Raw genomic sequence first — 23,745 nt, 5'->3', positions numbered from 1 at the left:
TTCAAAACAAATTTGTCTTACTGGAATGGAGGTAATCAACAACATGAGTACAACGCAATATCATAAACCCTGTAAAACGATAAAGACAAGCATGGACACCACCCAATAAATCTCCAACGTTGATTCCATTCCCCTAGGACTGGATGAAACGATGCTCAATGCAAACAATAAATACAATAAATATGGACTTGCAGAATAACATTTTTGAAACACACAATGGATTTTTGGGATATTTAACAACATTACTCATCACATCTCTTCATGAATTTTGATGACTGTCATCCCTTTATAATCACAGTATAATTCAAAGCCTAAGGTAAAATGTTGATGAACTGCATCAAGTGCTATAGTAAGCTACTAGTAATTGTCTGGTGACTTCTCAGTTTCATACTTTTACACACGTGCTAATTGTTACTATCTTCTGCAATAGACATAATTTTCCGATACTAATCTGACCTAAATATATCCTCAACTAGCTTTAGTATCTGTCATTGATGGGAAGATCATTTTATAGCATGTGCAAAGTTACGGTTAAAATTCCCGACCCTGCCGGGAAATGGAAATGCCAAACTGGAAATGTCATCCAGGCAGGCAGAAAAGCTAACTTTTAATGCAACCTAAAGATAAATGTTGCTAAATTAGGGAAAGACTGAAGTTTTCTGAAGAAAAAATGTTCGATCAGTAATTTAACTCCCAAATTTTTAAAATTCACCAGTTAAAACTCATGCAACCCAACTCAAAACCAATAAGATTTGAGATTCATCATGTCTCACTTGGTTTTTATATATTCTAATGATACTCTTTCAACATCAATTCATATAGCTTTTTATATTTGTTTTTCACTGAAGATGGCTCAAAATGAGCTGAAACATGTTTGATTGAAAATAACACCATCAAAACATGGATACATTTATTGAACAGGAGGACTTAATAAAAACGTTTCTTTCGTAAAGTGAAAACCATGAATAGGAAATGTAACCATTTTACTCAGCGTGAATAAAATTTTTTATAGCCTAGATTGTAGTGACTCATTCCATGACTTTACATACCAATTTTCATTAAATTCTCTACAGCCATTTTCTCGTGATGCGTTTACAGACAGAGATGACGGAAAATTAAAAAATGCATTTCCTTGTTGCTGTGGATACGACCAATACAGAAATACCATTCTTTTTAAATTCTGAGCAATATACAGACAAAACTCTTATTTTATATGCATAGACGAAGAACTGACTATAACAATCAATTGTACATCCATATAACTTTAACTCAGCTGAGATTGGTTTACATAAATATGGGTATAAATAGCAATTCAACAGATCCAACTATACATACTTCATAAAGGACACATAAACTGTTTATCCTCACGAAACACATACTTGCGGAATTACGTTTTAAATACTCACTTGTGGTCATTTTATCGAAGATCCTTATTATCTATCAAACCACATTTATCATTCATAATTTTAAAGACATAAAAGATTATTTTTTGCATGAATTTGCTATAAAGGAATACAGTTAAAAGGTTCCAGCTTAGTCAGAACAAATTAGGTCTTAGAAAACTTTAAGAACTAGTACAAGAAATGAATGGCCTTTATTTGGCCTTCTTCAGCCATAGAAATAAAATACAACGATAAAACCAATACAGGTGACACTGGTATTACAACACAACACTGAAAGAAACTTTTACAAAAAAAAAAGTAGTTGCTTTAAAAATTTTTGTAGTCTTCCCCATCCTTAAGGGGTTGGACGGCGGAATTCTTTTACTAAAAAACTTTTTAATATCTGACTATCAAAGGTGAAGCAAGCTCCGATTTACAAGTACGGTTGTTAGCCGCAGAGGATATTTATTCAGCCACCACTAACATGTGAAAGAGATACTGTTGGGGTACTGCCACTAACGTGTGGAAACGTCGTGCCCTTTATTGCCTCAAGATGTTTATTTTCTGGCTGTAATTTTACGGCTTTAAGCCGTTCTTAGGCCATCTAATACAGTCACCAGCAAATATAATCAGTAGATCACTGAACTTAAAGAAGACATGAGAGAGTTGCATATTACAATAGATTTAAAATACAAAACAAATACACTCAACATGTTGACAGAAAAACACACTAGATTACAGACAAAAATCAACAAGCAGAGAGAATAGGAAGAGCATTCCAGAAGCAGAAAGAAAATTACGTTCAGAAAGGATGAAACAGTATTGGGCTGACAAAAAGAAAAAAAGCCTCCATAAACCTGACTAAGTAGTCCTATGTTGGCTAAAAAATTAAAATAAATAATAATAATAAAATTTTTGTCGTCTGAAATTAGAAAAGGTTCATTAAAAATTAGCAATCAGCCGGACAGGAAAGGCATGAAAAGCACTCCCTCCTAAAACGTTTTTTTCACTTATATGTTATTTTGATGAGGAGCAGTATGTAGTCATACTATATGGAATCTGTTAAATCAGAGAATGCCGGGCTGAGTGGTTCAGACGGTTGAGGTGCTGGCCTTCTGATCCCAACTTGGCAGGTTCGAGCCTGGCTCAGCCCGGTGGTATTTGAAGATGCTCAAATATGTCAGCCTCGTGTTGGTAGATTTACTGTCACATAAAATAACTCTTGTGGGAAAAAATTCTGGCATCTCGGCGTCTCCAAAAACCGTAAAAGTAGTTAGTAGGACATAAAGCAGATAACATTATTTATTATTATTAAATCAGAGAATTGTCCATTGGTATAGCAGTGCTTGAAGAACACATTTGATGATAAAAATAAAGATGTAATTGATTAAAATGTCAACACGGGACAGATTGGTTGGTAAAGATTTGTTTACATTCTTTGCATTCAGCTCAACACGCCACGTGGAATTCTTAGTCAGAGCACCCATCGTCGCCATATGACCTATCTATATCAGTGCAACGTAAAGCCACTAGCAAAAAATATATATATATATATTATTTTAATAATAATTAATGTCCTTTGCTCTACTTCCCACTTACAACTTTTATGGTTTTTGGAGATGCCGAGGTGCTGGAATTTAATCCTGCAGGAGTTCTTCTACGCGCCAGTAAATTGACCAACGCGAGGCTGACCTATTTGAGCACCTTCAAATACCACCAGACTGAGCCAGGAACGAACCTGCCAAGTTGGGAACAGAAGGCCAGCGCCTCAACCATCTGAGCCACTCAGCCCGGCATTATTATTTTATAATTGGCTTGACTGATAAAAACTCTCAAAACTTAATGCTATGTCACTGCAGACAGGAGTGCTGCATGTGTTAACCCGGGAGGGTGGCGCGGGGTCTTTTGTGACCTGGTGCAAATTTATTTTCCTTGATTACGCTTATTTTTAAACTTAGAGACCTTATCTGCAACATACCTCTCCCCACATTCCTTACCTTTTGTGTGAGGTCAGTGGGATTGTAGTGCTCAATGTTATACTTTTTCCTAATACAGCCCCTGTTTGGTGTTGTTAGGTGATTGCTGAAGCTACCCCTCACCTGCTTGCTGGAGACTGGCTGGACAAAGTTCACCTGTGGAGACCGGCGGGCATCATGCAGTGTATCCCCATCTTCTCCATGGCTCTATTTTGTCAGACGTGAGTTAAGTATCCTATAACTTGTCAGTGTTTGTCTCTTCAGTTCCTTTTAAATGTGAAAAAACTTTAAGAATTTTATGAACATATTAAGTTACGTATAGAGAAATAGGAACACATACCAGGATATACAACCAGTGTGGAAAGAAGAGGCAAGGACAATCTCTACAGGTGGTGGTGATTATTGTTTTTTTTTTTTTTTTTTGCTAGTGGCTTTACGTCGCACCGACACAGATAGGTCTTATGGCGACGATGGGATGGGAAAGGCCTAGGAGTTCGAAGGAAGCGGCCGTGGCCTTAATTAAGGTACAGCCCCAGCATTTGCCTGGTGTGAAAATGGGAAACCACGGAAAACCATCTTCAGGGCTGCCGATAGTGGGATTCGAACCTACTATCTCCCGGATGCAAGCTCACAGCCGCGCGCCTCTACGCGCACGGCCAACTCGCCCGGTGATTATTGTTTTAAGAGGAAGTACAACTGGGCAGCCATCCTGGAGGAAGACTGGCTGTAGATCAAGCAGGTACATTGGTGTTTCAAACTAATGTCATTGGAGAAGGGAAATATCAATCACTACTGATCTGCATTTAGGGCAGTCGCCCAGGTGGCAGATTCCCTATCTGTTGTTTTCCTAGCCTTTTCTTAAATGATTGCAAAGAAATTGGAAATTTATTGAACATCTCCCTCAGTAAATTATTCCAATCCCTAACTCCCCTTCCTATAAATGAATATGTACCCCAATTTGTCCTCTTGAATTCCAGCTTTATCTTTATATTGTGATCTTTCCTACCTTTAAAAACTTATTCATCTCTGTCATTCCACTCCATCTCTCCACTGACAGCTCGAAACATACCACTCATGATCTAGATGTTGATTCCCATAGGGAACCTGAAATATTTGTCCCAAATGAGTAAATTTATAATACCAATATAAATGGTCCATTGCTGGCAACCACGAATGAGCTGGAAAATTTATAATATCCACTAACAGACCATTTATATTGGTATTACGTTCCACTTAGTCGAGCAGCTCGTCTTCTTTCTCCCAAGTCGTCCCAGCCCAAACTTTGCAACATTTTTGTAATGCTACTCTTTTGTCAGAACTCACCCAGAACAAATCGAGCTGCTTTCCTTAGGATTTTTTCCAGTTCTTGAATCAAGTAATCCTGGTGAGGGTCCCATACACTGGAACCATACTCTATTTGGGGTCTTACCAGAGACTTTTATATGCTTTCCTTTACATCCTTACTACAACCCCTAAATACCCTCATAACCACGTACAGAGATCTGTACCCTGTATTAACAATCATATTTATGTGATTACCCCAATGAAGATCTTTCCTTACATTAACATCTAGGTACTTACAATGATCCCCAAAAGGAACTTACAAACCCATCAACACTGTAATTAAAAGTGAGAGGACTTCTCCTATTTGTGAAACTCACAACCTGACTTTTAACCCCGTTTATCACCATATCATTGCCTACTGTCTGTCTCACAACATTTATCATGTTGCAGTTGCTCACAGTCTGGTAACTTATTTATTACTCTGTACAGAATAACATCATCCACTAAAAACCTTATCTCTGATTCCACTTCTTTACTTATAAAATTTATATATTGAAACAGGAACGCCCGTACTTCAGTTTTTCGGAGAGCATGAGAAACGACAAGGCATGTACGGCCCATGCTAAGAGAGTGAGAGAGAAGGGTAGTGAAAAAAATTTTTATGATTAAAGTGGATCCTTCATTTTATTCAATAGATATGCAAAGAATTATGTCACCTTTTACAGCTGAATCGTGGGGTTGTCCTTGAAGGCGTGGAGGGGCCGTCGTCCTGCGGCGTCTGCGTCGTCTTGCGGTTGGCGTCGGCGTTGTCTTCCGTCGTTGGTGTTTTCTCTGTATTAGTGTTGATGGCGATTCGAACCTGAGCCAGGAACGGGGAAATGTGGAGCCTCCGCATCGGACGTCATGGGGCTCTGGTGTGACACCTTTCTGAGGCGAAGCGCACCGAAATAGTTCCCACAGTCAATGATGTTGAACGCACTTTAGCAACAAGGATAAAGTCAGAGTCACAGTTCCATAAGAATAAGATGGAAGGAATTATCGTATTTGGAATAATAAACAAACGAAAACAATCTAGGACCTTCCGAGGAGCAGTGATTAAGCACTTCACAAAGAAAATTAAATTCACCGGGTACAGCCTCTGCACTGTACACCATGAGCACAATATTCACACACTTGTTGAAATAAACGACAGTCCAAGTTCTGTTACGTCGTAATTTTCAGAAGATTATCACTGACACTTAAGATCATACGTGATTCTGAACAGGTTATGATTGGAATTGGCATGGTCCCTCGGAAAGAAATGACGATACCGTATTCCACAAGTTAATACTGTCTTTAAGAGGTAATGTCGGCGCAGTTTTATTACGAACACAGTTCCGAAAAATGGATAGACACAGTTTTTAAATGAAATGAAGGCTGGCACAGTTTTATTACGAACACAGTTCCGAAAAATGGATAGACACAGTCTTTAAATGAAATGAAGGCTGGCACAGTTTTATGTTAGAAATGTTATCGCTGTTTTCACACAGTCTTTAAATGAAATCAAGGCTGGCACAGTTTATGCTAGAAACACTATCGCTGTTTTCACACAGTCTTTAAATGAAATCAAGGCTGGCACAGTTTATGCTAGAAACATTATCGCTGTTTTCACACAGTCTTTAAATGAAATCAAGGCTGGCACAGTTTATGCTAGAAACATTATCGCTGTTTTCACACAGTCTTTAAATGAAATCAAGGCTGGAACAGTTTATGCTAGAAACATTCATAGTCCACAAACGAAATATAATCGCCCAGTCGTACAGACTGATAAAACGAAATTACGTTTTTGTTCAGGCACAAAGTTCAAGCCCACGGAGAAGGCTTCCAACACTAACGTTTCCGAACTCAAGTACACAGCCGGACCGAGTGACGAATTATATCGCGACGTGCTTACTTACACACACACACACTGAGCTCACGGCTTACTGCCGACTCCTCTCACTCTCTCTGCCTACGGCACACTGCAGCTGCACACTGCACACACTGCACACTCTCTGATTTACCCCAGGCTGGCGATTCACTTACATTGCCGAAGGTCGGTGGGCGTGGCTACACATGTGGGCCTCAAGAAAATTTTATATCTTGGCCATCTTTACACCGACATGAAATTTCGGCTAGCAGCGTTCATTATTCCTGCCTGCAAGGTGACGTTATTGAAATATTGATATCACATTTCATTCATGCTGCAATGCTATGGAACACGAAAGAACCTTCTGCGTGACGTCTCTTGACCTTGGCCGGTGTTCTGGAACAGCGCGAGCTTGCTTGCAGTTCCCACAATGCCTGTGCGCTCGGCGCAAGTTTTAAATGCTTACGGCCGGGTGTTAGCGAGTTCCTCTTAATAAATGAATGAAACGTGAATGCTCGTAGGGCATTCCCGTTTCAATATATAATATATAAGAAAACATAAGGGTCCAATAATACTGCCTTGAGGAATTCCCCTCTTAATTATTTTAGGGTCAGGTAAAGATTCGCCTACTCTAATTCTCTGTGTTCTGTTTTCTAGAAACAGAGCCACCCATTCAGTCACTCTTTTGTCTAGTCCAATTAGACTCATTTCTGCTAGTAGTTTCCCATGATCTACCCTATGAAATGCCTTAGAAAGGTCAATCGCGATACAGTCCATTTGACCTCCTGAATCCAAGATATCTGCTATATCTTGCTGGAATCCTACAAGTTGAGCTTCAGTGGAATAAATAAATTTGATATAGGTTTTATTTTTTCATAACATTTGTCATTATGCAAACTTTTTTTGGGGGTTATTGTATATTTACCGCTTCAAGCTGTCCTCTCTCATCCTTCCTCCGAAACTAGTGACATGGAAATGATGAAGGTTTCATTTTATACTGAACTGAGAATGATGTTTCTTTGTTACTTCACTCCTAGCACTATCAGTGTTTGTTGCAGGCAGCTGTTTGAAATCTACGAGACCCTGCACAATGCATCATTGGAGCGGATGAATGACGTGATTCGTGCGGCAGTCAACATGTGCACTGCGGTCTACATCTGTGTGGGCTTCTTTGGCTACGTGGCATACTACACCCAGCCGTTCTCTGGTTTGTTGAATTCTCTCTAAATTCTCTTCCCATTTACTCAATGGAGAGGAACTCATAGATAGCACATAAAAGGCATTTGATCTCTCATTTACATCTAACTAGAAAAATGGTCAAACTTTCTCTCAGAACCTCTTTGTCCTCTTCCTCATCCTTCCTCTGAGTTTTTCTTACCTTCTCTGTCATTGAGCTCCAACGTGTTGGTTGGGTGTACTTATTTCCCCAGCGCTCTCTCAGTCCATTCCTTCCCAAGTTCAATGACTCACTTGGTTCTTGTCTTTCCTCTTGTCCTACCCTTGTTTTCCGTACTCATCAGGTCATTCTGTCATGTTCCAATGTGATCCTTGCTCCCGTCATTCACCACCTTATTTTTGTCCCAGTATCTTCTTCAGAATTTTTTCTCTTCTTTCTCCAGGTGTATTGCCCCACATCTTCCTGTGTTGTCTGCTCTTTGCGTTTTTTTTGCTTTTTTTTTTTCCTTCTTGTTGTACACTTCCCTGGTCGCGAGGCAAGACACAGTCATCCTCTTTACGTTTTTTTTTTTTTTAACCCCCATTCTCCCGGGTCCTTAAATTTGTCTACTTTCTTGTTAGGTGCCTTCTGGTGTTGTCCATCCCCCAGTGGAATTCATTGCCTTTGTCTTACTGTAAATGATTATTAGTTCTCCAAGACATTTTGCTCATGTCATCAAGTTGTTTCTTGCATCTTCTTTTATCCTTCTGTTATCCTTCTTACGCCCTCGTGTGCTTTTGTTGGTATCTCCATCTTGTCATGTGTTGCCTTCCATTGTTCGATCCTTTTGTCCACTGTTGTATTGAACACCATTGGTGACAGCCTGTCTCCCTGTTCGATGCCTACCTTGATCTCAAATCCTTCTGATGGTTTTTTCCCCTGAAACTCACCCGTACCTTTATGTTGATTAGTGTCTTGGTTTTCAATTCTTGTGTGGTTTCATTTAATTGTCTATTCTTTTAGTATCCTCTGCAGTGTTTGTCTATTGGGTTGTATGCCTTCTTGAAGTCCACAAAGTTTACTGCCATCTTCTTGTTCTTGAAGGCCCTATGTTCAGTCACTTGTTTTAGATTGGAAACCAGTTCTGTGTATTCTCGTCCCTTCGTAAAACCCATTTGGTACTCTGCTACTGCACTTTCTAGCTGTTCTGTTACCTCCTCACAAGGAGTCTTGACAGCACTTTATCCTTCTATTTGATTGCATCTTTCTTGTACCGGGCGAGTTGGTCGTGCGGTTAGGGGCGCACAGCTGTGAGCTTGCATCCGCGAGATAATGGGTTCGAACCCCATCGTCGGCAGCCCTAAAGATGGTTTTCTGTGATTTCCCATTTTCACACCTTAATTAAGGCCACGGTCGCTTCCTTCCCGCTCCTAGCCCTTTCCTATCCCATCGTCTCCGTAAGACTTATCTGTTACAAGTGATGAAAATCAGTTTTGGTCCATATTGAAAGTATCGTATAATGTATGCAAGAAAATATTCATTATTTTGCCACCTATTCAATACAATACAAAATGTTAACATATGGGTTAAAACATTGTTAAAATATGAGACATGTTTCATCTCTTCTTATGAGGCATCCTCAGTCAATATCAAAACCTTATTTGTTTACCGGTACCTGGTTAAAGATTATTCTAAAATATGTTGGAAGATGATGTGTGTAAGATATAATTTACAGTTCATCATAAAAATATTTCTGAAATAATTAAAACTAATACAATGTTAATATAAATTTATCATTTATCATTATATCTTACACACATCATCTTCCAACATATTTTAGAATAATCTTTAACCAGGTACCTGGTAAAAAATAAGGTTTTGATATTGACTGAGGATGCCTCATAAGAAGAGGCGAAACATGTTTTATTATATTTTAACAATGTTTTAACTCATATCTTAACATTTTGTATTGTATTGAATACGTGGCAAATTAATAAATATTTTCTTGTATACATTATAGACTTATCTGTGTTGGTGCGACGTAAACAAAAATTGTATTTAAAAAAGAGCATCTTGTGTATCTATTTAGTCTTCCAGATCTGGTTTATCACTTTAGTGCCTCCCCTCTTTATAATCTCTGCTACTATTCAGCAATTTCTGGTCGCCTTGGTATTCTTCTGGTCTTTTATGGCCTGTTCCATCTCATCCCTGGTTGGAAGTCATAGCTGTCTGTCTTTATATCTGGCTAGATTTCCAGTTCATCTTTGGTTGGCTTACGATTCAGTAAATCATGGAAATACTCTGCCAGAATCCTTACCGCCAGGTTCCTTTTTTTTCTCTCTTGTATCCTTGTATCCTGCCAGTCTCTTTTGAGTGTTCCAAATTTTGTCAATATATGTTCAGGGTGGGTAGGTCTGCTGCTTTAATTGTTCTTGAGTTGACAATTGGCTACTGCAGCCTGTTGAACAGAAAGAATTTCACCGGAATGGCTTTATGCTGGCTTCTGGGGAAATGTAGCAAAGATGTTCTCATCAACATGTCCCTCTTTTAAACACAAACATAATTAAAGTAGTTGTAAGTTTCTTTCTCTACAGCCGAGTATGCTTGTCCTATATGGGTTGACTCTGTCCATTCCAAGAAAGTGGATATTGCTGTGAATGATACATACTGTGCGATTTCTGGCTGCTTCAGACTGCACTTGTGGCATAGCTCTACCTTCAATCTGATGGCAAGTAGCAGGTGAAACTGAGAAACTCAAACAAGAGGTGGACAACCATCATCCTCTCTATGATCATGCAGTAGTACAACAGCATCTCAGATCATAAAGGAGTTTAATTAACAAACACCAGGCCAGCAATAGTCACACCAAGTGTTCTTAGAAATCAATATGGGCAGGAAGTGTCCCCACCATCTGACTGGAATCGGCCAACAGAAGGAACTCCAGCACATACTTCACAACCTTGGCCTGTTTGGAAGACTCTGAATAGGATCAGAGCTGGAATGCCTGGAACCAAGGCTACGTTCAAAAGATGGGGTTATACACAGAATGCTGACTGTGGTGCATTTCAAGATCTTGAGTATCTATTTCACTGTCCAAGCTGCCCTGTGGAAACCCAACTTACAGGGCGAGTTGGCCATGTGGTTAGGGGCATGGGCTGTGAGCTTGCACCTGGGAGATAGTGGCTTCAAATCCCACTGTCGGCACCCCTGAAGATGGTTTTCCGTGGTTTTCTCATTTTCACACCAGGCAACTCATAGGCCTTTCCTATCCCACTATCGCTGTAAGACCTATCTGTGTCGGTGCGATGTAAAGCCACTAACAAAAAAAAAAGAAAAATAACCAACTTGAAGACTTCATTACAGTCAGTGATAAAGCTATTGTGGCTGCTTCATACTCGAGCGCTTTCAACATTTAAGGATACTTGGATACGATCATCATCTGAGGTTAGGAATATCAGAATGCAGTGGTAGTCCAGGGTTTGCTAAGATCTTATTGTATTCCCTAATCAATGCTTCCCCCCTACCCCTGAAGATTTGGCGGTGAGGCAGCCAGATGGTGGGTGTAGACCTGATGTTCCTGAAATAATATGCATAGTATTATTAAGTTGGACATCAATTTTGTTTACATGGGCACTGTTCGTCTGTTCTATCTAGTGTGACACGCAAAAATGGCGGTTCTTTATTGTGGATAAGGCAGAACCATCCATACAGTGTTCTGTAGGATTCCCTATTATTAAGACGAAAACAAGACACTTCAGTTTTAGCCACATTAGGTCTGAATCTTCATTTCCGGATGTATTCTGCTAGTACAGACAGCTCAGTTGTCGGTACTTCTTCAATGGTTTCAAACAGAGTGTGCCTTGTTGCTATGACCCAGTCGTCAGCATAGCCAAATTTCTTACAGGCTGTTTCTGGCATATCAGCAATGTAGAGGCTAAATAGCAGAGGGGCTAATACTGACTCTTTAGGTAAACCATTTCGGAGGAACTTCTGGCTGCTAATATTGTTTCCTATGATGACTTGGAATCTGCTGTTACCAATCATGTTGGCAATAAGCTTTGTAATTTTTTGGCATGGAATGATCTTCATCAGCTTATAGAGTAGGCCTTGTCTCCAGACAGTATCGTAGGCTGCTGATAGAGCTTTGAAAACCACAGATGTTGTCATTTTCTTCTGAAAGCCCACTTCATTGTGTGAGGTGAGTGCCAGGACTTGGTCTACACAGCTTCGATTGGGACAAATTATGTATAAACCAGTTTCTTATGGCTAGTTTCTCCATTTCAGGACCTAACGATACTCAAAATATCACTGTGATGCTAGTGGTGTAATTGTCCAGCTTGGCTGCCTTCAGCTCACCTTGATTCAAAGGACGAAATGAGAATTTTATCTGAAAATCAGGATGTTTGGCAATGCATCTTTAAATGTTGTTTCGGTATTTTATTAACATGCTCTAAATGTTATCATTTCAGAAATAGTATTCACTGAAATAGAATCCCAAAATCAATACAGATGTCTTTTTTTGTCTTCAGGTAATGTGATGATGAGTTTTACCCCTTCCGCCATTAGCGAGATCATCAAGGTAGGCTTCGTACTTTCCGTGGCCGTCAGCTTCCCGCTCGTCATCTTTCCGTGCCGTGCCAGTCTCTACTCCCTGCTCTTCAGACGAGTAAGTGCTATCATCACGTTCATTTTTGGGTAAGGTTGGCTTCTACACTCTTCCCTTCAGCTAGACATTTTTAAACCTTCGTCCACAACAAATGTTAGCATTTGTTTAGGAGGCTGGAGTGGTTTGGTCTGTGAAGTTTGCACATTTTAACAACTTTAACAGAAGAACTAATGTCAGTTTGATGTTTGTTGTTTGGATGGTAGATAGATTCACTGATGCTCAAGCAGTTTACTGCCATGCATGACTTAAACATTGTATACTTCTTAGGTGGTGGTGGTGGTGGTAATTGTTTTAAGAGAAAGTACAACTACAATCTGTCTCATCATGTTTGAGAGTCGAAGTATACAGTCTGTGCGAGGTTTGGTTTTAGGAACGCACTCCCTATATAAACATCTGCACAAAAATTAATGTTGCTCAACTTACTGTACATAGTTTGGAAGAAATGTGATAAGCCTGACATTTTGCTTGTTATTAGCAATATGATTTAAGTATTCCCTATTCTTCCCACATGTATATACAAATACGTTACATCTTCCAGACATGGTGAGGCAAATCACTTGATGGAAGAGCGAGGAAAACAACGATCTGTTTCGCAAACATTGTTCTTTGAGCCTAGAAGGTCAGTATCTGTTGATCCGAAGCACATGTCCAGGTTTCTTGTCTGTTTGTTCTAAGGTTATTGTTAATAAAAATAATATGCAATGTTCATCATTTATATTTTTCAATTAGTTGGGTTGGAAGTACAAACGTCCATGCAGTACACTGTGTGTGTGTGTGTGTGTGTGGGGGGGGGGGTAAATATGTTTTCCATATTCTGTGAAGAAAATTCTGGAAGTACTCTGGATGAAGTAAAATGTGCAGTAGATGATGTAACAGGTATTTCTAAGGCGAGCGTTTACCTTGCTAGGAAAGAACTTAAGGTTGATAGAAAACTGGTTACTCCTAAGAAAAAACATCAAGTGACAAAGCTAAATGTAAAGTATGACAATTCAAAATTTCTTTTTAAGAAATTAAATACCAGCTTTTCATAAAATATTAGCTTCAGTTAATAGTGATGATAGGTTGCCTCCATTTCATTGAGCAACTCTTCACAGACTTTTGAAAATTATGGACTTCATTTATGCGTCTCGAAATCACCAGGGGTGGGCGCTTATTGAAAATAAAGAAATAGTGTTGTGGAGAAGAAAGTATTTATGTTAAATTAAGAAATTTCGTGAAGGGGGTAGATCTGTTTATTTCCTTGGTGAAACGAGGATAAATGCAGGGCACACTACTAAGAAAATTTGGAAAGATGAATCTATAAAATCTAGTAAAGATGGATTGGGATTATTGAGTGGGTCGGGATCTCCCTCCGGCAAGGGTAAACTGCTTATTGTTCTCCACATAGGAAATGAAAACTGTTTGCTCAGGGGAACAGTCTAATGAATGAAAGAGAAATGTTTTGGAACAGGCAGTACTTCAAAATGCACGTGCTTGCGATTGATTTCTTAGGTTGTCCATTTCATGACCGTATCGATGTTTAATCAAGAAGTAAGTATAAATAACCACCTAATCGATACTTTATTAATGCCTCAGGCAAAATTGAATAAAATTAAAACTTACAGGACATGTTTCGACCACTTAGTGGTCCTCTTTTTCCAATTTATCAAGAACGATGTGGATGTTTTCCAGGTTGTTCATAAGATATGAACAACCTGGAAAACATCCACATCGTTCATAAGATATGAACAACCTGGAAAACATCCACATCGTTCTTGATAAATTGGAAAAAGAGGACCACTAAGTGGTCGAAACATGTCCTCTAAGTTTTAATTTTATTCAATTTTGCCTGAGGCATTAATAAAGTATCGATTAGGTGGTTATTTATACTTACTTCTTGATTTCTTAGGCTCAAACATGGTGAGACAGAGTGTAGACAACCATCCTCTATATAACACTAATCAGAAGGAAAATATGGAAGGCATTTGACACTTCAAAAAGTGAAGGTATTGGTCAAAAAAAAAAAAAAAAAAAAAAGAGGGCCACAAAGGGTGTGAAAATGAAAGACTCCCGAGGACTTGGAAACCTAAAACCCGTAGGGGTTGGAAAAGGGCAAGAGTTGACCCAGGGAGGTCAGATAGAATAGATGGAAGTGAGGAGCCTGGTAAAAATAAGTGGAAGCAATGCCATGACTCAGCTAAGGGGCCCGTGGTCGCTGACCCACACTCCCAAGTTAACATCCCCTGGGACCCCTTTTAGTCACCTCTTATGATGGGCGGGGGAAACCTTGGGTGTTATTCTATCGCCCCCACCCTCGTGAAGTCCCTGTCATTAGGAGTAAGAAGACCACACAGAATTGTTTCGGGACGCAGTGCATTCACTTCCAGCAAAATCTGCACGTTTTATAGAACGGAGGAAAACTGCAGAGAAGGGTGAAAACATAGTGTATGGCGTGTTGGCGAGCTTAGAGCAACGATAGCATTGGGGATTATAAGGTATAAATTTCTTTTTTTTGTTCTGTATTGAAGTGCAATTACAAGAAATAAATTGACCTTTTAAATACAATTTATCAAGTAAGTGATATTACATCAGTCTTGGGACTAGTTTCAGCCATTTAGTGGCCATCTTCAGCCAAATAAAATTAAGCAGATTATGTGATAACTAAAACATATGTATAACAAAGACAATGTTGCAGTTATAATTATAACATTGAAATACGTATAACAAAAATTATTGTTATGATTTTCTTGTCATAATATAATGTCTCTAAGTTGACTCGGACAAAGAAGTAAATCTCTAATGTCCGATGTAGAACAAGCACTGTCTGTCTTGTCGCTATCCACTCCTTTGTTTACATGGCCTGCCTGCTTCCTCCAGCAAATCAGTGCCTGTTCTACATCGGACATTAGAGATTTACTTCTTTGTCTGAGGTCCTAAGTCAACTTAAAGACATCATATTACAACAAGATCATAATCATAATTTTTGTTATTATATGTATTTCAATGTTATAATTATTCCTGCAACATTGCCTTTGTCTGGTATACATATGTTTTCTTTTAATTTTTATTTAGCTGAAGATGGCGCCACTAAGTGGCTGAAACTAGTCCCAAGACTGATGTAATATCATTTACTTGATAAATTGTATTGAAAAGGTCAATTTTGTCAATTTGTTTCTTATAATAGCATTGGGAAGTTAGAAGGAACCTTTTAAAAATTTGTTGTCGCACAACCTTAGATTAGTCATAAAATCTAAAGGATAATTTAATGAAACCACCTGTTCAATAATTTCTACATTTAATGTGGTTTGAATCTACATGAATTTATGTAGACTTATCAGGTACATGTTTCACCCATTATTTGGGCATCTTCAGCCTGTAGACAACCTTTAGGTCAAGGTTTGGGAACTTTTTAACCATATATACGTAGTATAATATATGAATGTAGTATAATATAAGAACGTTAATAATCTCTTAAGACTGCCAGGATAATAATTTTAAAAATGTGAACAAAACATAAATGTCAGTAACATAAATTAATGGTGTTTTAACACAATTAAAACTTGTTGGTCCTATTCTATCTAACTTAAAAATATGTCCAAAAATAAAATGGATCTTCTTCCTCTAACGTAACTCTTGGGAAAAGAGGATATTCATACGGGGGCTTATTTGACCCACATATAATATCATTTTTCATGTTCTTGATGTAACTAATGTTGAAATGTGTTGTCAAACACACGTGGAGATATAAAACCAATTGTTAGTGCAGACTGGTCAAGATCGTTGTTGTGAATGAAACTGTAAGCATCTTGACTTTGGGTTTTATGTAACTACAAGGAATTGTAAAGAGTAAAATCTTAGGCTGTTTCTTAGTTTTAGACTGCTGCTTAATTGAGAAGGAACATCCTAGACACTTAATACTGCAACCTTTCCACCCCATACCATTTGCCGCATAGAACCAAATGACTGCATGATAATCCCTAAAAAGTCGGGATACCGCCATTAGCACCATACGCCAAGGCGCCTGATGGAAAGGGACCTTTTTAGTCTAGAGTCAAATGCCACCTCATCAGGAAGGAACGAAAAAGAAAATTTTTCAGAATGATGGGTGAGCAAAAGCTCTTCCGACCGTGCAAGGGTCTACTGCACCCTTCCGTTCCGTAGAATCAAACCACCGACCTCCCAAGGCCATGGTGCGTTCGCGGCAGAAGATCAAAGAAAATAACACATAACTAGCTTAAAGGCATAAATGAACAGAAGGAAACCTGGGATACAATGTTATTCGGCAAAATGACAGGCAGACAAAAGTTAAAATACCTATTTATTGAGCCTTGATAAATCTAATTAATTAAAAGTTGACCCTGAATATTTATAGTATATCAATGTTGAATATGCAATGTCCAATGGACTAAATACAAATTGTAAAATGTCAAAATTTTATTTCTCCTTTACCTCTTTCTTCTTCCCGACATGATGATAAATATTACATTATAATTTGTATAACATACTTTTTTTTTTAAAAATCAGAAATATCCTTATAAATGCGACGGTTATCATTAAGAACTTTCTTCACTATCAGAAGAAGCAATTATTTATACAACACACCGGGCGAGTTGGCCGTGCGCGTAGAGGCGCGCGGCCGTGAGCTTGCATCCGGGAGATAGTAGGTTCGAATCCCACTATCGGCAGCCCTGAAGATGGTTTTCCGTGGTTTCCCATTTTCACACCAGGCAAATGCTGGGGCTGTACCTTAATTAAGGCCACGGCCGCTTCCTTCCAACTCCTAGGCCTTTCCTATCCCATCGTCGCCATAAGACCTATCTGTGTCGGTGCGACGTAAAGCCCCTAGCAAAAAAAAATATTTATACAACAAAATAAATTGAAGATAACTTGAAGTGGTCACCTAGCTAAATTAATTATATTACAAAAAGTAAACAAAGAATAAGTGAATGCTAGTCGATAAAATCTTAATCAAAATAAAATGACTTATGTCGGGTCCAGAAATCGAACCCACATCCCAATGAATCCATTGACAAAAATTACGAAAATAAAACTCGATTTGTCATCCACATAAAGAGTGAAACACGACTAAAAGAATGTATAAAAAAGGAAATTTGTACACATAATATGAAAAGAAACAATAAACAATATACACCTGCAATTGGCCGTTAAAAAAAAAAAAATGTGACAACAAAAATCCATGGTTGCCTTAGAACTCGAACCGATGATATCCAGGATGGCATCGACAAACGGGTCTATAAAAACTCCCTTTCTTAATTAATCATAGGGTCAACAAATAAATAATAATACTGGCGTTCCAGTTAGTTAAATATTATTATAAAATCTTACATGGAAAAGTAAAAGAATCCTTTAAACTATAATCGGTGTCGCGCTGCCTTCATTCTAAGTGGAATAGCTCGAACAATACAGTATACGGTAATCCTCTACAAGGGGCAAGCCTTCTTCTGACTCCCCTCAGGTCGTAAATCTCTTGACGTCAAAGCCCTAGCAAATAATGGCCTGTTGTGGCAGAAATATCTTTTCAACATCTCAAGGCGAAACCAAATTGTTTCCCTTGGAACACATATTTGTTAAATCTAATTTCATTATGTATTCTCATATATTCCAAAGCTCCACTGGCTTATTAGTTCACTGCCTTATCACAATTCTTTAACTCAATATCAGGCCACCTTTTATCTTATCATATTCACATCCTCAGAATTAGAATGACCAGGTTCGCTTCCATCCGATTACAGAATACAGCCTAGGTTTTTCCTACATTTTAAACTCAAACCAATAAAATCAAATATGGATTTTAAACATATCCATAATGTTATTCTCATATATAGAAAGGGAAAATATTCGACATTAAAGGAAAACGCTAATCTCAATAGGAGGGCGTCTGTTCGATGTCTAGGCATGTCATAAGTTATGCATATAATTAATACAGCCATCTACAAATATTATCATGCAAATTACGTGAAAATAAGAGTGCCTTCCTATCCTGATGTTAACAGCCGATAGTTCATTTTTGAAAGCATAATCACCATGCATTATCATAATAAGCTTGGATATCACGTAAATAAATTATACAAAATAACGGCTTGGCTCAGTGCCAAAACAAATCTGCATTCTATTACTTTTATCTAATCTAAGCACTCTCAGACTAACTAATATTTTATCATCACGTCAAATACATGCATTACGTAAATTATATATACATTTAAGCCCATGGAGTAGACTATTAATTCCATGAAATGAACATAAATGAATATGAAGACCACTCACAAGTTCTCCCTCTAATTCAAAAATACATGCAATTTACATTTCTAACCTAATTTATGTGATCTGCTTATTGAATAACCGCGCATTTATTTAGAAAATTATTTAATTTTAGTACTCATCATCATGTCGTAATAATGCAAGGTTCGGGTCCTGAGGAAGACCCTCATTTTTCCTTTTTAAGCTTCCATGGTGTTGACGTTGGTCACGGGTTCATGTCCGTTGCTACTCTCGCTGAGCGCGTTCATAATCCATTGGTTATCTTCTACACTTATAACAGCTTTTATGAGATTAACACTTGTTGCGTCACTTCAACACAAAAAATACAATTATTACACTTTAATGAAATTAACACTTGTTGCATCACTTAAAAAAATTACAATTATACCGTTCTTGCGGTCACATAACTTCAACCCTTTTTTAAATACTATTGTTTGTAGACAATTATAATATTCTCGAAGATATAAACTGTATATTTACAGTCTGAAACACTAAATAGATCAGAACACCATCAAACCGTGGTTCTGCTTTGGATCCTTCGCATCAAATGGATACTGTTGTCATCACCGCTATTCCTTTTATAAACTTTCCCCCACTCATGCAAGAGACAGTGGCTAATCCCCACTACTTTTTTTAATTAATAGTTCCACGTGTCGTATGACATCGGTAATACACTCAAACGTGTGACTCAGATTCTTAAGTAGTCTGGTTATGTGCGGAACCTGGATTGTTCGGCCATTTATTTAAAATTAATTATCAAAATAATGCCCCTACAATGTCCTCCATGAGAGTGCTGCGTACAAAGGAAGTGTCCTGACGCTTAGCGTGTTATATAATGCAACGATTGCGTATTCTTCCACACGTTAATATATTATAAAGAATTGGAATTTTGGCAGATGTCTGTAATGAAATCATATAACATCCCGAGGTTTCCCATATTAAATATTATGCATGTCTCGAAATCTCATCATACAAATGCAACTTGTGAGCTGGCAACATTGTGTTTCGGCCATTTTTTTAACGGGTGAAGGTATCATTATCAATTTTTCTGGCTTGACATTTTCTTCTCTCTGGGGCTGTACCTTAATTAAGGCCACGGCCGCTTCCTTCCAACTCCTAGGCCTTTCCTATCCAATCGTCGCCATAAGACCTATCTGTGTCGGTGCGACGTAAAGCCCTTAGCAAAAAAAAAATTTCTTCTCTCTCTCTCTCTCTCTCTCTCTCTCTCTCTCTCTCTCTCGCTCGCTCGCTCGCTCGCTCTCTCTCTCTCTCTCTCTCTCTCTCTCTCTCTGCATTCTTTTAGTTAAGACGGAGTGGTGTTTAGCAGGCTACAAAGGTTGTGTAAGCAGGTGCAACCTAATGCAACTTTTTGTAACAAGTACGAGGGAGCTTTACAAAGGTTTTTCACTGCCAAATAATTAATAAATAAATATGTACATGACCGATAAGGTCACATCAGTCTTGTATGAGTATCGTTCTCATTGATGTGTTGGCTTTTGAGAGGGATCTTAAGATTATCTGTAATGAAGTAAAAAAGAAATTTTAATTGAGAATTTAGAGCTCACATTTTCCTGGCATGTTAGTCTTAAGAGATTATTAACATTCATATATTATACTATATATATGGAGTCAAGTGTCGTTGATCACAATTAAGAGTCGCCTCAGAGCTGCTAATCTTTGTGGGCGAATTGCTACTAAAAAGCCACTTCTGTGCTGTGGGAATAAACAGAAGAGATTGAAGTGGACTAAAGTGCACAAAAATTGGACAGTTGAGGACTGGAAAAGGGTGCTGTGGACAGATGAGTCCAAGTTTGAAGTTTTTGGGCAACGGCGACGAGTTTATGTTCGACGTTCAGCATCGGAAAAAATGCATCCGACTGTATAACTCCTACAGTGAAACATGAAGGGGGCTCTGTAATGGTTTGGCTTTGTTTGACATTCATTGGAATTGGTAGTCTGCACCGAATTCAAGGAACACTGGACAGAATCGGCTACCATTCCATCCTATCTCGTTATGCTCTTCAGTGACCCCAAACACTTGTCTCGCTATTACATGAATTATCTGCAAAACAAACAAAACTCTAGGCCAGGGCCTCTCAAACGCCCAAACTCTCACGCGTGCAGAGCGAGGTGCATAGGCTCTGTGCACTGTGCATCGGTACACTTCGCCTCAACTCGGCTTGACTCGGATGGTGTAGTGTGCTGAGAGCGACGAAGCGTTTGGTGGTAGACGACGTGTTTATCAGTGAAATAGACAAGCGCACGACAACAACATAATAATGGAGCAACCTGTTTCGAAGAAAGCAAAGACTTCCGAAAGTCCATTTCAATCGAACTGGGAACTTTCGTTTTTTTTTGTTTGTTTGTTTGTCGTGACGATAACGCCAAATGCTTAATCTGTGGGACGATAATTACGTGCGTAAGAAAATCTTCTATTGAAAGACACTACAACAGACTACATTCGGAAAATTATTGTGAAATCATAGGAGACGTCAGAGAGAAAGAATTAAGGAAGTTGAAACAGCTTGAAGAAGAGCATTCTATATCCACAAATGAGTTTTGTTCCAGTACTGTAGCATTTTCATTTTGGTTACGGGTTCTGCATTTTTTAAAAATTATGTTTACATTCCTCTCAAACATGTATGTGTATTTCTAATTCACTTCTTTAATTTTTTTAATAACACTGGTAACCTTGTCCCATACAACTGTGCGTCTCCGCTCACCACACGTAAACATTTCGCAGTGGGGGAGAAACAGCAGTGAAGGTGAGGAACGCGGAGACAGGCCGAACGGGGAGACAGGTGTAGGGAGAGAGGAGTGGGGGGTCTGCACTCTGGTCAACCAAGCGAAGTCGTCTTTTGCACCGTGCACAGTGCATGCACCACGCGCATGCACCCTGAGAGGCCCTGCTCTAGGCAATTGTTTTCTTCTTCTTCTTCTTCTTCTTCTTCTTCTTCTTCTTCTTCTTCTTCTTCTTCTTCTTCTTCTTCTTCTTCTTCTTCTGCTACTTCCTCTGCTTCTTCTTCCTCTTCTTCTACTTCTTCTTCTTTGGAAAAGCTGTGGGACTTCTTGCAGAATGCCTGGCAAAGTACATCTGCATCAGTGTTAGAAAAACTTGTTCTGAGAATGCCGAGAATAGTTAAAAGTGTACTTGCAGCAAAGTAGGGTTTCGTTGATGAGAAGAGAGTTTGATGTATTCTGGTGATCTGTGGGAGTAATTGTGTACATTGTCTCTTGCTCAGATGTAATATAAAAACGTAGTTTTCTTGTAAAATATTCGTTTTAGAATATATATTTGTCAATTCCTTGCATAGGTATGTTGTTTTCTTTTAATCTCAGTCCATGCTTTAACAGTTTAATACTTGTCCAGAAAATTTTCTATTGAACAGAAAGAATGATGAAGATCTGAGATATGGTTGGTGAAGGCTGAAAATTTGTTGTACTGTTTTCTTTAACATGTTCCTGGTAACGAATATAAAAGTTACCACCAGTTTTCCCAATGTATGAAGCTTGGCATTGGGTACATGTTAATTTGTAAATACCGGAGTTCGAAAATTTGTTAGGTTTATCCGTAGTACAGCGATGATTAAAAAGTAATTTGGAGGTATTATTGATGGTTTAAAGAAAACCAACGCATACCCTTAATATTATAAGAAAGGATTCTAAGCATCCTGGATCATACAAAAAGGGCGGCTTTCTTTAGTATGGAGTATGGAACTTACAGTATTCCTTTATCCGAAAAAGATCGTAAAAAAGAACTAGACATCATTTTTCACATAGCTTCCCACAATGGTTATAATACGAACGTCATTAAGAATGTTATTAATAAAGTCACAAACTACCTACTCCAACTTAAGAACATAAAAAGCAGAATAAAAGCAAATAGGTTTTCTACAATGATAACATTTTCCAGGTAACGAACGTTCTCCAAAAATAAAAAATAAAAATAAAATTAACATAGCCTTGAAACAGTATTTTATTTTATACTCTGGTGAATTTACTTACTTTAAATTAAATGAATTTACAGTAATTATAAATAATTTTGGTTTGTCGATCACGATGTAAATCCTCCATGTTTGATCCATGCATTGACGTTTTCTTGTTCGTGTCTTGATATGAAAGATATGAGAGGTTTTAACTTGGGGTTATGTTGTAATAAAATATAAAAATTAATGTTATTTGAAGCAGCGAACAGTCCGCCAAGCTATCAGAGTCGTAAACATGGTCACCGGGTCCTGGATTATTGAAGGATTTGTGATACACTGTGATGTATGCAGTATTTATCTGTTGGAAAGGGATTAACCTATACATTAGTCAGTATTGCGGAGGCAGCAGATTACTTCAGCTGGGAATGTAGACGCCATTTTTTGTGTAGACTGGTATGAAACCACGGTGCTGCAATCGGGTGGAGAAACAGTCCGTCTAGGTTGAATTTGGTCTTTCTTGATTCAGGATCTTTGTGACTATCCTTGTTTACGTTACTGTGAAGCGGAGTTCAACCAATCGGAAATGATTTGTAATCAAACATGCGGAAATTAATTACAGTACTGTAAAGTGTTGTCATTCTAAGTACTCTTTTGAGTACGGGAAGAAGGCAATTACATCATCATCGTTGACTATCTCCAGTTGCCCGGGAGTGGTGTACGAGTCCCCTCCATCTTTCTCTGTCCATGAACCACTGTTCTCTCATAATCTTCTCCCAATCTTGTCCTCTCTCCTCGACATCTTTCTTCACCAGATCTGTCCATTTTCCTGTGGGTCTGCCCTCTGGTGTTTTTTCTTTTACTTCTGTTTCATATTGTCTTCTTGCAGTCCTGCTTGCACTCGTCCTAACATGGCCAAACCACTTCCGTCTTGCTTTCTGAATCCTCTGTAGTAGGGAGTCTCCTATTCCCACCTCTTCTTGGACTTTTTCCTGAACTTGTCCTTCCTGGTCTTCAGTATCATGATGTGTAGGAACTGCATTTCTGCAGCTTGGAGTTTTGAGTTGTCTTGTCTCGTTAACATGGTAGTTTCCAAGCTAAACGTGAGGCTGGGTGTATAATATGATTTATATAATGTCATGTTTGCTTTTAATGGTACTTGTTTATCCCACGGCAGTTGTCTTACTTGGTCGTAAAATTGAGTTGCCTTGC

The 23,745-nt window shown here is 38.5% G+C and overlaps 1 protein-coding gene across 1 annotated transcript in view; it reads left to right on the top strand.

The window, feature by feature from the left end:
* The window catches only part of LOC136857394 (putative sodium-coupled neutral amino acid transporter 10), a 148,847-nt gene that overhangs the window by 42,351 nt on the left and 82,751 nt on the right, over positions 1-23,745 (top strand). The window contains exons 5-7 of the mRNA XM_068230523.1: positions 3,458-3,579; positions 7,589-7,737; positions 12,216-12,352. Coding sequence (XP_068086624.1) covers positions 3,458-3,579; positions 7,589-7,737; positions 12,216-12,352 — 408 coding nt within the window. The remainder of the gene's footprint in view (positions 1-3,457; positions 3,580-7,588; positions 7,738-12,215; positions 12,353-23,745) is intronic.

This window comes from Anabrus simplex, chromosome 1 (genome assembly GCF_040414725.1).
Source record: "Anabrus simplex isolate iqAnaSimp1 chromosome 1, ASM4041472v1, whole genome shotgun sequence".
Classification (NCBI taxonomy): domain Eukaryota; kingdom Metazoa; phylum Arthropoda; class Insecta; order Orthoptera; family Tettigoniidae; genus Anabrus; species Anabrus simplex.
This window is presented reverse-complemented; position numbering and strand designations above follow the sequence as displayed.